The sequence below is a fragment of the Python bivittatus genome, unplaced genomic scaffold (genome assembly GCF_059951505.1).
Source record: "Python bivittatus isolate LINGU-HERP-01145 unplaced genomic scaffold, Pbiv_v1 ctg000310_np1212, whole genome shotgun sequence".
Taxonomy (NCBI): domain Eukaryota; kingdom Metazoa; phylum Chordata; class Lepidosauria; order Squamata; family Pythonidae; genus Python; species Python bivittatus.
Genome location: NW_028277054.1, coordinates 569980 through 583986, shown reverse-complemented (window position 1 = coordinate 583986; position 14007 = coordinate 569980). Strand labels below are relative to the sequence as shown.

The window sequence follows — 14007 nt, the reverse complement described above, 5'->3', positions numbered from 1 at the left end:
CAAAAATGCAGTGGCTTAGATCCACCCCCCAGAGGCCATTCCAGCCTGTGAATCTTTGTCAGCATAAAGCCACAAGGGGCCACGTCACACAAATGCTGCTGCTGTGGCCTTTCATTGCAGTGTCTCATGCAAGTACGCGAGTCATGGTGTTCGTGTGAAGTGTGCCCCCTTTCCCCTCTGCAGCCGCTGGTGGCCTGAATGCACTTTGGCTGTCCATGTTGCCTAAACAGTGTAAATCCCGTCTTGGTCTTCTGTAAATGGTTAAGTCTTCACATGGGCCATTAATGGCAGGAGTGTGCGTAAAAGAACCACTGCCTGCAGTCATGGAATCAACACACCTCCTGTGCTCCACCGGCTTTTGCCTGGTCCTTTGAGGTGTGTGTCAGACTAGGACTGGGGAGACCCTGGTGCAAGTCCCCCTTGACCCTGGGGGGATTCTGGGTCAGCCCCCCCATGCACTCAGCCCAGCTACTTCCCAGGGTGGTTGCTGGGAAAAACCAGGAGGAGGGGATGTGCCACTTGGATGTAAAGGAGCAGCCCGTAACAATCCACCTTTCACCGAATTGCACCCACCTTCCCACGAAGGCCCAGCTCTCTAGAGAAGGTCAGATGCTGGGAAGGGTGGAAGGAAAGAGAAGGCGACCCGCCGCCAGGTGGAGGCCCTCCGCGACGGTGGCGATGGGGCACCGTTGGAGGACGCGAAGGATCAGCCGAGGGACAGATCCTCCTGGAGGCCACGTATGTGGTCGCTAGGAGTCGAAAGTGACTTGATGGCACCATCAGTCCATCCCCCGCGGGCGACTCCCTCCCGTAAAAAGCTGCTTGGCTGGAGCGTAGCCAGCAGGGGGAGCCCGAGGACCACACACCTTGTCAGCCGGAACTGGAGGCTAATCAGGACTTGCGAAAGGCTGCAAGGGAAGAGCTGACCCAGATCGGCTGGGCGGCCTGCTGCTGGACAAGGCAGCGCTGGCCACCATCGCCCGGGCTCAAAATTACCGTGGGGAGGGGGCAGGCCTGGTTGGTTCTGGGGCGGGAGACCTCCAGGCGCTCCCAGGGCTGTAGGCTGGGCTGGGCAGTGGAAAAGGGGTCCCAGAAGGAGGCAGCGGGGGCAACAGCCGACCGCTCCCATAACGCTGCCAAGAAAGCTGTCGCGAGAAGCCAGGCTCAAGTCAAAGAAGATGCTCTCTTCCCTCGCTTAGAAAATGGGAGCTTCTGTCCAGGTACTAAGCTTGAAAAGCCGCAGTAGCCAACAGCCCTTCTGGAAGGGCTCCGTCTATCCAAAGGTGACCCGGAGCTGGCCTGGGGTTGAGCTGGCCCGTCCCCCCCTTGTGGCCTCCTGAGGGTGGAGGACAGGAAGCATCCCAGGACACAGGGAGGCGGTTGGATTCGTCTCGAGAGGGAAGCTGCTGCTGGCCTTTCTGCCTGCAGAAGGTCTGGCGCGGCGGTACAAAGCGTTTCCTGGAGCAGGAGGAAGGGGCGACCCAAGTCCTCCAGCCAGCCGGTCGCTGGCATGGTGCTAAAGGAAGCTCTGTGCTGCCCAACCCCTTCCCAGAGCTCTCCTTCAGAAGAGGCAAAATGGGCTTTCTCCCCACTTCCATTTTGGGCCAACTTGTGCTGAAGCGAATCTCCAGCTCAGCTCCACACTTAGGGGAGGGGAGGGGAGGGGAGGGGAGGGGAAAGCCCAAAGCGGCTTTCTGATGGAGGAGCCCTGCATCTTGCTTGAAGCCCAGAGGTGGCTGTTTACAGCCATGTTTCTCCATGCTGGCTGGGCAATTTTGGGAGCTGAAGCCCACACACCAAGTTACCAAGTCTGAAAAATGCTGGTTTTCAGGGTCGCCTGGGAGAAGAGCTGAACTCGCCCCTCCTGCTGGCTCTGCAAACAGAACATCAGAGTGAGCAACCAGCGTCAGCTGTGCAACGAAAATGGCAACCCAGATGTGAGGGAATTTAAGAAATAACCCAGCCGACACCTGCAAAAGCACTAACATTACCAAGGGACCCTGGAAAATAAGCATTAGTCAAACACCAGAGCAGGAAAGCCGGACACATCCGGTGGAGAGCTACTAAGCAGTAGACGGCCTGCCTCGCGGAGTCCTGGGGGTTTTCAAGTCATTCATCTGGGACGGTCCAGGCTCCCTTCAGCCCACGATTCCACAAGGTCCCAACAGCTACGCAAGACCCACGTTCGCTGTGGGTCTTGGCTGCTAAAGGCAACCTCCATACGGAACAAGACTCTACTTCCACGCCAGATGGAAGGACGCATTCCGCAGCACATCACTTCTGGTCCCGACGCAGCGCATCAGATCTTACCAGAAGATAATAACAAACGCGCTCGTTCTCAACAGCAGTGACAAGGCCTCTGTGTAGCTCGGGACAATGGCGAAGAGTCCCCCGCAGGCGCTTCTCATCAACTCAACCCAAGCCCACCACCCAGGCCTGCCCACCCGGAACCCCGAGGGTGAAGGCAATGGGCAATCAGGTCTCAGTGTGGAGAAAGCCAGGCAGATCTACGGCTCGAGATCTTTTATTGCACCTCATTTTTTTCTTTACAAGAATTTGAAAAAATAGATCATATATTCATCATAAAAAGTGCATTTTTTTCAAAGCTGTCTTTATTTGCTGTTTTGCTAACCAGTTAAGTGCAGGACAGGAGGGCCGTAGCAGGGTCCAAAGTCTAACCTCCCCCCTCCACTGGCCCCCCAATTGCTTAATAAAATACATCACAAAAAATATTACAGCACAAGGGGTTAAATAATAATAATTAAAAAAAATAAAAATATTCCCCCAACCCCAGCAAGTGTATAATAAACAAGGATCTGTTTTGTTTTTTTAAAAAAGCTGGTTAAATAAAGGTCCATAGATTAAAAAAATAAAATAATAAAAAAAACACACAACATCAAAAGCTTGGTCACAAGAAAAAATTTGGAAACATTCTGTATAGCATCATGGCGAGCTCTAGAGATCCGAAAAGCAACATGGCAGCTTTCCCGGTCCATAAACACACTTGAGTCGGAGGTTAATTAGGGGCGCAGAATAGAGCGAGCAGCTAGCACAAAAATGAGGAATAACGCAGAGTGGTGGCAGAGCTGAGAACCCAAGTACAGAGGGAAAAGCGGCCCTTGGCGGAGGGCAGAGCTCCTTGGAAGGGCTGGTGCTTTTCAGAGAACAGGCGCTTGGCACAGCCAGGATCTGGGGACTCAGGAGGACTTGGGGTGCGGCAGGGCAGGAAAAGAAGAGCAATGGGGCACGGAGCCAGGATAACCGGCCTGCATGCCACAGGCCTGGAAAAGCAGCGGCGTGATTAGACCAAGGCAGGGAAGGGGGAAGGCAGCGAGGGACTGAAGGGGCCACAATCGATGCTACCTGTCCAAAGCGGCAGAGGGGGAGGGCTGCAAGTGCCGCCCGCTCCCAGACCGCTGGGCAGCCCAGGGGCCTGGCCTGAAAGCCACCAGGAAAGGGGAGCAGCAGCAGCGGCGGCAGGCGGGCCGTCCTAAGAGGGCCAAGAGGCATAATGCGAGGAGTTCGAGATCAAGCTTGCCAAGGGCAGCAGACAGGCCCAGCCCCGTAATTCCAGGGAAAGCATCATCGCTTACAGAGGTCCATTCACAGTATTTGTCACCAAGTCCCCACCACACAACCCCTCCCGGGACGCCAGGACACTTCCCGGTCCTCGCCCTTCAGTAAAACCGAGCAAGGGAGGTGGCCCAAAGAATTTAGCCCAGGGAATGCAGAAAGGCAACTGGTCAAGCCCTCCAGGACGGACGGACCCATTGAAAGCACCGCCTGGGGCCCTGCAGGAAGCGGTCAGCCCACCTGCAGCCGCAAAGCAAAACAAAAACCAAAACTCCGCTGCTTCTTTTGGCCTTTGCAGGCATCGCTTTCCTTTGGCTTCTAAAAGGTTTCAGGTTTTATGATTTCCCCCCAGATGAAGCGTTTTTATATCGCCCATCCTTCCTGTTTCCAAAACATATCAGCGGAAACCGGGTTTAAGAGTCGACACTGACTTGATGGCACACATCAATCAATCAATCAATCAATCAATCAATCAATCTACTTCACTGTACATTTCAGTGAGAGCCGAATGCCCACTGAAGAAATGCAACCCACCAACCTCTAGGTCAGTGAGTCAGCAGGCCTAAGTTCAGTCCAGAAGCTTACAATTTGCTGAAATCCATGGGCTTTTAAGAACCAAGGGCGCAATATTCTGGCCCGCTTTAATATGGCAAAAGCTTTCAGCAGGAATGTGCCAAAATAATCCCCAAAAATCTGCGTGATTGGCCACTTCATGTGACGTTTTCATCCTACAGAATGGAGATCATGTACAAACTTAGCCTGGAAGATCCAAAACTCAGGATGCTACGCTGACAAGCAAAAGCATTAAAGTGCCCATTTTTAAACCATGCAACTAACACAATTCACAAAGCCACCACAAAATTAGAGCTGAGTGGGGGGGAGCACGGGGAGGGCCCTTCCTCCTCCATTTTTCCTCTCCGCAGGGCAGCCCCTTTGCTCGGCTTTTTACAGCAACAGTGGTAAGGTATGGAAGGAAACATCCTTGCTCTGATCAACGAAGCGTCTCAATTCAGTAGAAGGCAAATCCTGTTTCCAGGGAAAAAGGTGGGCTCAGAACTCTCCAGGGTGGTGGGTCCAACGCACAGCCCAGAAGCGTCCTCTTTTCTCCTCTCGATTTGGGAATCAGCCATGGCCAGGGAGGACCACAACCGTCAGCAGAGACGCCCCACCACGTGCTGCGCCCCCAATGAGTTAATGAGAACGCATTGCGATGGCTATAGAGGTGGCGGCCGCAGCTGCAGCAGAGTGGGCTGGAGGCTCCCAGACAGCTGGCAGGTTAGGTAGGTGTGCGCACAGGCGCATTGGAGCTCTGGCCCCCTTCGCCCACCCCGGTGTTGGCAGGGGTGGGCTTACAGGCTAGGCCCAAAGGCGTAAGTTGTGGGTTTTGAGTTTCACAAAGCAAGGAGCGAGGGAGAGTTCAGAGAGTCCGAGGAGTGGTCGCTGCTGCCGTTCCGCTGGTGGCTGGCTCCACAGGTGGCTCCCTCTGGGTAGGTGAACACAAACGAAGATGTATATGAAGGGTTAACTGGGTACGGGTCGGTCAGCTGTTCACCATGTGTAAAGTAAGAACTAGAAAACGCTACCTCCGCTGGGGCTGTGGCTGGGAGTCCGCCCAGGGTCTGCTGGTAGTGGAGGGGCACTGACGAGTAGGCGACTGTGGGCCCAAAGGGGTCCTCCTTGACCGGCATGGCCAGGGCGCTCACCTCTGCCGAGGTGCTGGGCTGCCCACTCAGTTCTGTTATGTCCTGGTACGGAATTTTGCAGCTGGGCTTGTGAGCTACGAGGACGAATTCCAGGCGCTCTCTTTCCTTCTGCAGTTCTGCTATCTCCGACTCCAGCTCGGCTTTCTCTTCCTCCAGCTGGTCCGTCTCCTGGGGAAGAGGGGAGCACCTGAGTCAGCCTGGGGCTGGAGCAGCCGGGGAGCCCAAGGAGTTAGCGAGGCCCAAGAAACTGGGGCTGCCCAACTCAGCTGGCCCCGAGCAGCACCGCCTGCTCTGCCATCTCATCTCATCTGCCCCCGACCCATCCGAGACACAGCTCCAGGGAGGCGCTAATGGACGCGACCCCTCTGCACTCCCCCAGGCTGCCAGGTCTGGGCAGTTCTCCCCGTTTAGGCTACAGGCATGAGGCATCTCTCCAAGGAAAAGGCCTCCGTCTGCCCACTGGGCTTTGGTGATCCTAATCTGTAGACCTGACTTGGGGCTTGGCCTGCCGGAGGAGCGGGTCTGCCAAACCCTGCACAATCTTGGCCAGAGGCAGAATGTCTGGCATCTTCTGCTCCAGCCCAGGAAGCTGTTTCCTCCTCCTTTTCCAAAATGGCATGAGGAGGAGCAGAAAGAAGAAAAGGCTCCTTAGCCCAAAGACCCGATGACACACTTTCCTCTGCCATCCCCATGGGCCGGCTGGAAACCCCCACCTCCCAAGTGGTGCAACAGAAGCCGCTCTCTCCTGGGTGTACTCCAGTTCAGAGGACAGGCAAAGTGGCAAAGCAGCATCACCCGTAAACCCCGCTTTCAGGAACTTCCGCAGTGGGTGGTCAGAAAAGTCAAAATGGCAGCTGCAACAGCTCAGCTGGAAGCTCTGCTGGTTTCCTATGAGCTTTAACTGCAGCATTGGGGCCGCATTCTTGACTTTTTGACCGCCCCCTGTGGACACCAGTGCCCACTTGAAATAAAAAGAATGAGCTCTTCCATTCTAATTCAAAAATAAAATGCCCGCCCTCCTGAAGATGAGGCCCACAGCAGACTAGAACAAGTCCCATCAGGTAAAGCATTTCGGGACCAGGATCTGTCGTTCCAATTGCTGCGCCCTAACCTCCTCAAGAGCAGGTGTCAGGACGCGTCCATCCAGCTCCCTGAAGGGAATAGCTGAAGCCTTTGCCTTAACAGCGGGAATCATATCTGAGGGGTGCGGTCAAGGTTAGCCTAGCCAGGGCCTCCCCGGAGCCCAGAGGCGGCACAATGAAACGGGGTGGGTTTCATATGTGCCCCCTCAGGGGGCATCCTCCTTGCAGTCACGGCAGGGACAGGGCACGGAGTTCCCTCCCCGAGGGCTTCATAAGAACAGAACCACGGCGCCACTAACTCACACTCCCATCCCCGTTTGCACCCAAACTCACCGCTTGAAGCCGATCTGTCAGTTCTCGGCGGCGATTCCGGCACTTGGCGGCTGCCAGCTTGTTCCTCTCCCTGCGGACTCGGCGCTTCTCTTCCTCCTCAGGGGTCAGCTGTGGGAGAGCAGAGGGGAAGAGAGAGGTCAGGCCTCAGAGGGCAGCGGCTGCCATCACAAGCACTGGGGCTTCTGGGGCTCCTGGCATCTCCTTAGAATTGGAGGGCAAGCTAAAGGCACCTCCTCTGTGACGGACGGGGAGGGGGAGAGATCTCAAGAATGTCTGCATGCCTTACGATACACGTCTCTTCCTCAAGGCATATCAAATCAAAATAATATAGCCGCGTGCAACTTGCCCAATAGCCAGTGTTGGCTACTCCAGTGTTTGGCTCAGTGTCACCAGAACCAGCTTCTCTTTGGCCCAAGATTTGGGTCCAGCAGGCCCTGCCCTCTGCATTTCCTGGTTCCTCAAAGTAGCATTTGGAAGCAATAAAGGACCCATTGAGATGATCCTTGGCACCCACCAAATTTATTGCCCTAGGAAGTTGTGTTTTCCAGATTTTTTAAATTAAAAAAAAAAGGAAACTTAGCAAATTGCAAAGCACCAGCCACTGCCATAGTTTGTATTTTCCTCCAGACCTCAAAGACATTCTCAGAGAATAGAATGGTGGGGGCTGCCTTTCAGGCGCTATATTTTCCTTCAGGTAAATGCACGTTTTTGTGACCAGTGGCATGTGCCACGGCATCCAATTTGTGAGAGCGCTCACAACACGTTCTCAATGGTGAATGGACCTGTTGTGGTTGGGGTAGTGGAGGAAAGTCCCCCAGGAAGCCCTGCTTCTTTTAGCTACAGAACACCAGAAGCCCACTGAGGGCCATCCCAGGCCCAAGACAGCAGTTAAGAGGCCGGGGTCTCCTCTCTGAAACTCCAGCATGCTGGGAGATCTCAAGTAGTTTTAGGAAGCAAAATGAATGGAGTCAATGACCTTCTGCCCAAGTCCCCAGAGGAAGCCCCACAGGAAAGGAAGCCCCCCACTCACCGTTTCTTCCCGCGTCCTTCGGGCCCGGGCCCTGGTGGAACGTGGCGGGGTGGCCGGAGCCATGGGGGCTGCTGAAGGACCGGCAGCGTAGGCGCTCATTCCAGGGGCAGCATAACTGGGGCCAGGCAAGTCATAGGGGTCCACTGTGGGTGGAGGAGGCGGCTGCTGCTGGGGGGGCGGCTGCTGCCCCGAAGGCTGCTGAGACTGAGCCATGGATGAAATCAAGGTAGGCTGCACCAGCCACTGGAGGTCTTGGCTTGTGGATATAGCGGTCACTGTTGGCACAAAAGATCCGGGCATTTCCCCAAGGCCGCTGCACTCCTGGAGGGAAACGAAGGGGTCACATACTCAGCTATGGGTGTCGGGTACCAGCCCTCCCCTCCAAGCAGGTTCAGCGCCCATTCAACACCCAAACAGCTCCCCGGGCCCAGCAGGATCCCAAACCCGGCCAGAGGCGGCTGGTCAGGGGCTATTTGGCCAAGCAGAACGCACCCCTCCAGTCCTGCGCGTTGTCCTAGCCACCGGGCCGGGAAAGGCGGTGGCTGGGGGAGTCCTCCACCCGCGGGGGGCACCCTCTCAGGGAAGGCTGACCTCCGGAGACCGCCACCTGTCTCGCAGGCCACACCGCCATGCCCGGGGCTCTGCAGACCAGAGCTCACCGCCAGCTACGGAAGCCAGAAAGCTCAGCAGGCTGGATCAAGCCACGGCCCGGGGCACAGGTCCAGCCCCCGGGGTCCCCCAAGACCCCGAACCGCGCCTGGCGAGGGCTCAGTCACCTTGGCCCGCGGGCGACCCTCGCCGACGCATCCCCCGGGCGGCCGCCGCGGCCCCCTGCCTCCGCTGCAGCCCGGGACTGCCCGCCGGGGCTCTGGGCAGCGATGGACCATCCCGGGGGGCCAGCCGCCCTCGCGATGCAGGAGCCCCCGCGCCCGGACGGGGAGGCGGGGACCCCTCGGGGCCCCGTTCTCCAGCCCCGGGCCGCGAGCCGCAGGGGGAGCCTCCCCGGGCAGGGACGGGAGCGCAGCCTGGAGGCGGCCCGGCTCCCGCGCCGGGCTGCACCTCGAGGCCCATCATCCCCAGCGAGCAGGCAGCCCGGCGCCCGCGGGGGAGGCAAGCCGCACAGCCCCCCCCCGCCGCCCCGGGGCCCCGCAGGGAGACGGCAGGGGCCCTCGGGCGCCCCCCGGGCAGGGGCGGCCTCGCAGACGCCCGCCCGGGACGCCCCGGAGGCCCCGCGGCCCCTCGGGAGGCTCCCGCCCGCCGCCTCGAGCCCCGTGAGGGCAGCATCCCGTCCGTCCCCGGTCAGCCGCGGCGCGCTCAGCCGCCACAGGACCGGACCGGAGGGGGCGCGACCTCGGCTGCCGCTCGACCAATCCGCGCGGTCCTCGGCCCTGCCCCTCCCCTTAGCAACGGGGGCGGGCCAGCATTCCAAAATAACCCGCGCGCCTCGGGGAGGAGGAGGGGGAGGAAAACGCGCCGTACGTGCCTCACGTCAGCACGGAGCGTTCCAGTACGTCATGCGTTACGCACAACCCCGCCCCCTGTCTCGCTCGTGTTCTTGCCTCTCCTCCAGCGCGCATGCGTGGAGGGAAGGGAAAGAGTTGGAAGCGGACCGTGGGGAGGACTTGGGGAGGGGGCTGCGACCCCCCTCTTTAACGCGTTGAACGGTGGCCAGAGGTCGGGAGGAGGGGCTCCGCGCGGGCCGACTGGCTGCGCCGGGATGGGGGACGCCGAGGAGAAAGCGAGTGGATCCCCCAAGTCTGGCAGGAAAAGAACTGGGGGGAGCGAAGGGAAGGCAGGAGTCGGGCAGGCGAGCCGGGCTCGCAGCCGCCCCGCCGCGCCGCGCCGCGCCGCGCCCGTCCCGAAAGCGGCCGCCCGCATCCCGCATCCCGCATCCCGCATCCCGCAGCGGAGCCCCGACCCGCAGAGCCGCGGGCGCGCCGGCAGCCGGCGGTCCCGCCCGTCCCTTACCTGCGAGGAGGCGGCAGCGGCAGCCGTAGGGCTCCCGAAGGAATCCACCGAGGAGAGGTACTGGGACTCGGCCGACGGGGACGAGCTGCACCGGGAGGTGGAGTCGTAGTCTCCGGGGAAGCCCTGATACATTTCCCTCGGGGGCGCAGGGAGAAGGCCGCGGCCGCGCGGGGGTCGCCTGGAAGCCAAGGTGAGGGGCGAGCAGGGCCAGCGAGCGGCCGGCCGGGATGCCGCCGCCGCCGCCGCCGCCGCCGCGAGGTCGGGCTGGCGAAGTCGCCTCGGACTGCTGGCCGGCGCGCTCGTCCTTCCTCCCCCTGCGGCTGTCAGCGCCCGGGGGGAGACGGTGCCCCGAGCGGCAGGGGGCTCGCCCCGTCCTCCAGCCACGTGTTGCGCCGGCGAGGCAGCGCCGGCGGAGCGCCCGGTCAAGTCCGCTGCTCCTGCCGATGGCCGCAGCGCCGGCGGGGCGGCCGGGCGGCAACGGGGTGCGGGCGAAAGCGGAGTCCGCCGGTGGTCCCTTCCAGCTCCGTCTCCCTCCGCGGGTCAAAATCTTATGAATGAAGCGCGCTCGGCAGCGTGGCTTATTTATCCAAGGGGGGGCGGGTCCCTGATAACGTCACCGGGAGAGATCCGTTCGGCTGCCCGAAGCGAGGCTCTCGGGCCGTCCCCGCGCCCCAAACTCGAGCGGCGACTGCCTCCCGTCCCGGCGGCTCCCCCAGCCCAGAAGGGTCTCCCGGCGGCCCGGGCAAGGGGGTCTTTTTCAAGCTTTTCTAGCGGGAAAGCAGGGGATCCCTCGCTCCGCCCCGCGGCTTTTCCTGTGACGCAATTAGCCATATTTGGTCTTGTGCTGTGTTTGTTTGGTATCCTTAGCAATACGTCAGAGGGAATCCCTTTCTCCTAAGCCGCGCTGCGGCGGCGGCGGCGGCGGCGGCGCTGATCCGCCCCCTGATGCCTCGGCTGCTTTTGTTGGATTATTAATAGAAACTTTTACTATAATTCTAGAAATGGCATGAAAGCTCGGGCACGCAGCGGGCAGGGGAAGAAGGAGAGGGGTAAGCGTTCAAAACCCGAAACCGTTCTCTGCCCGCAGCGGACAAGCGCTGCAAGGCGCGAGTGGGGATCCTCTCCACGGCCCACGGAGGCGCCCTTCGCCTCCCCGACGCCGCCCCATCCCGTGGCAGAAGTAAACACTGTGCCCCGACGGGGCCATTAACGTGGGAACTCGCTGCCCCAGGACGGAATGACCGCCTTTCTGCGAAAGGGAGCCCGGTTCCTGGAAGGACTTGGACGCAGCTGCCATCGGGTCTCAGTCGAGGTGGGAAAAGCCCCCGGAAGTCTTGGGCTTAAGACCACAAAGCCAGCCCCCGCCTGGTACCCTTAGATGTCTCGGACATCAGCTTTCCTATCTCTGCCCAGCCCAGGCCTGGTATATCAAAGCTTTCGTCCCCATTGCCGCCTTTCCCTGGAGGAGGTGAAGTTTTCAGGTGTGGCTGAGTTTATGACCCACAACCCACATTCCCACAGCCTCAGCAATGAGAACTAGCACTGTTGTGCCTGAAAAATGGTTGACCAACAACATGAAAATGTGCAGTATTGTATTCTCTTCCTAACTCTATATTATTATTTAACACATGGGGCCTGCATTCAGTTTTGTTGTGGGTCTCAGAGCCCCTTAAGAGACTAATGTGCACCCAGTCCTCCTAATCTCCAGGTGTGATTTTATTATTAATCAGTTTTATTGCCATTTCCAACACAAAACAACAACCAGGGGCAGCAAGGGACTTTGTGACTTTACAGGGGTGGCTCTAAAGGAGCTGCCTGCCGAAACAGCCCCAGGCTGGGTCAACCAGGCCCGCCAATCGCTCTTTAGGTGTGCATGTGTGAGAATCCAGCCTGTGGGGGTCCGTTTCTGGGTCTGTGTGTTGTTCAAACTCGTTAAACTAGGTTAACTGAGCAAGACATGGTTAACTCCACCAAGAAGACGGAGGCATTGGAAACTGCTGCCCCCCCCCCACTCACTTTCTCCCCCACAGCTTCCTGGCCTGCAAAGCCAAGAAGAGTTCATGTTTAAAGAAGGAGGTCTTGAAGGGCTGGGAACCCTCTGCCTTCCAAATTTTCCGGCTTGGTGGAGCCTCTGAGGAGGGAGCAGTTATCCTTACGAATCAACAGGCAGGAACTTTCTTTGGCTTTGCAATTATGCACAACCCCTCCCTTACCTGACCTTTCTGGAGCATAGACAAGAAATTCACACCCTCCTCCAAGGCTTTTTAATAGAGCAGCATGCTCTTGCCTGCGGCTGGGGGTTTCACAGGGTACATTATGCTGTCTGAGCCGGACAGAATGGAGCTGCCTCTTTAGTATGGGAACTGAGAGCTTCGAATCTCAGTGGCTGAGAGCGTTAATTTCCTCCCCCCTTAAACAGTGTTACAGTGAAGTAGGAAGGGAGTGTTGTAGTTGAAAGAGGTACATGCAGCAATCTTATCCCCGTTTAGCTAAATCACAGTTTACTCAAATCCTGGGGTCTGCAGAACACACAGAACCCTAACCTAATTCCATGGGAGGGTTTTGCACAGCCCACTAGGCTGGAATAGGGTTGACTTGTGGTGGTTCTGAGCATTGCGTGAACTCAGTCACAGAAAGTCAGACTCTGGCCCCGGAGGGAAACCACCGTGCCCAGGGAGGGAGTCCCTGCTGATAGAGGAAGTGCCAAGGATAGCCTTTGTATGGCCCCACCCTGGCTGAGCTGCACCGTCTGGGAAAGGCTAAACCATAGTCCCTTCTGGGTGAAAGGCCTGGCGGTTCTCCCCACAGCAAGTAGCTGATATGGAGGCCGAAAGGATGATTTATATAACTGACTAATGTGGAGGAGATGTGTGGGTCTAAATGCTAGCCTGGCTGGCTCTTTTACTCCCTAATCTTTGGACTGGGCTATGCCAAGCCTTTCCCTCTTCAGCTGTAGTTTTCTGATCTACTCCAGATGTGCTCGAACACATGCTTCTTATAACATGTGGTTACTGGCCTGCCCGCACAAGATTTGTTGAGCTGGGATCATCTGGTTTTGTTTGGCTTGGAATTATTACTTGAAATGCCGTTCAGCAAGCCTGCTGGTGGAAACCCCAAAAAGGTTTTGAGTGAAGCTTCTTAGAAATCCTAAGCTTATATCCATGTTTAAATCATGGATATAGAATGGCCAGGACTGGCCTGGGGATGGGGCGCCTGCTTTGCATCCCCAAAGCCTTCCTGTTTGGAAAGCAGGCAGCAGCTGGAAGGGGCAGTTTCTGCTTGGGACCTTTGGAGAAAGCAATGCCGAGTTAAGCGAACAAGAGAATCTGCCTTCTGGTTCTCTGAAATTCCCTCCACCTGGAACATGTCAGCGATGCCCTGATCCCTGCAGAGTGGCCCTGAGGCTGCTGACTGTAGAATGTTTAATGAAAGGCTCCCGGGTGTGCGTGTGTGGGGGATTTGACCCATTTTTGGATGCTTGACAACTGAATGTGTGAACTCATTCCCTAGTACTTTCTGTACTGTAATAATAGCACTGGAATGTCCTAGCCAGGATGCTACATTTTTGTATCACTTTTCTGCATTTCTAAATTAATGTAAATTCTGTCCTCAGTTGTTAGAGTCCATGAATATAAGCAGGGAGGAATGATCTGTGCCACTCTGTTCCAGCAAGGGGTTTGCCCACATTCTTAATTTGATAGGAAACAGGAAATCCATGTTCCTTGCAGAGTTCATGTTCAATGAGATTGGGGCAGAGCAGTTGAAAATAACGTGGAATGCAGCTCATGATCTCACATCTAATTCCTGCTGCATTAGTTGGGAAGTGCTTCGCGGGGGGGCGGGGAGGGAGAAGGCACTCGAAGCTGAATGCCAGCAGTGAAACGGAGGCCCTTCTGTAAGCAGAACAGCCATGTATAACTTTAACAGGAACCACAATAATCCATGCTCCTCAGAACGAGCAGGAGAGTCTTGCAGATGCAGCCCTGAGGAGGCCATTGTGCTAAGAGAGAGTTGGATGGACCTCCCGAGTCCCAGACGCCCCATGGAGTGTGTGGCAGTGGGAGACGGCAGCTCCGGGCTGCCATTCCCGTGGGCAGGAAGGGGGGCAAGAGCAGAGACCAAATGGGTTTAGATGTAAACTGCTGCTGTTGTACTCTGTTGGCTGTGTAGATCAAGACTTCGTTCCTTTGAGCAGCTGGTTAATTTATAATCCCAGAGTTACAAGGAAGAAGCTTGGGAGGCACCTGAGGATAGCATGCGCGTGAGACTTACTCCTGGGTAAATGTGGAAAGCTGCTGTTATGTCTCCTCTGATCTCC

The 14007-nt window shown here is 57.4% G+C and overlaps 1 protein-coding gene across 3 annotated transcripts; it reads right to left on the bottom strand.

Moving 5' to 3' along the window:
• Positions 1-1826: 1826 nt before the first annotated feature.
• FOSB (FosB proto-oncogene, AP-1 transcription factor subunit) lies at positions 1827-10416 on the bottom strand. Of its 3 annotated transcripts, XM_088139706.1 has the most exons (5): positions 9690-10416; positions 7722-8042; positions 6692-6799; positions 5157-5444; positions 1827-5056 (listed from the first exon to the last, which is right to left on the bottom strand). In XM_088139706.1, the coding sequence occupies exons 1-5, from the start codon at positions 9819-9821 to the stop codon at positions 4991-4993; spliced, it is 915 nt and encodes a 304-aa protein (XP_087995832.1). In that variant the 5' UTR covers positions 9822-10416; the 3' UTR covers positions 1827-4990. The 3 variants fall into 3 exon arrangements, with proteins under 3 accessions (XP_087995832.1, XP_087995830.1, XP_087995831.1); XM_088139704.1 differs by having other exon boundaries at positions 1827-5444; XM_088139705.1 differs by lacking the exon at positions 9690-10416 and adding an exon at positions 8498-9663 and having other exon boundaries at positions 1827-5444.
• Positions 10417-14007: the final 3591 nt, after the last annotated feature.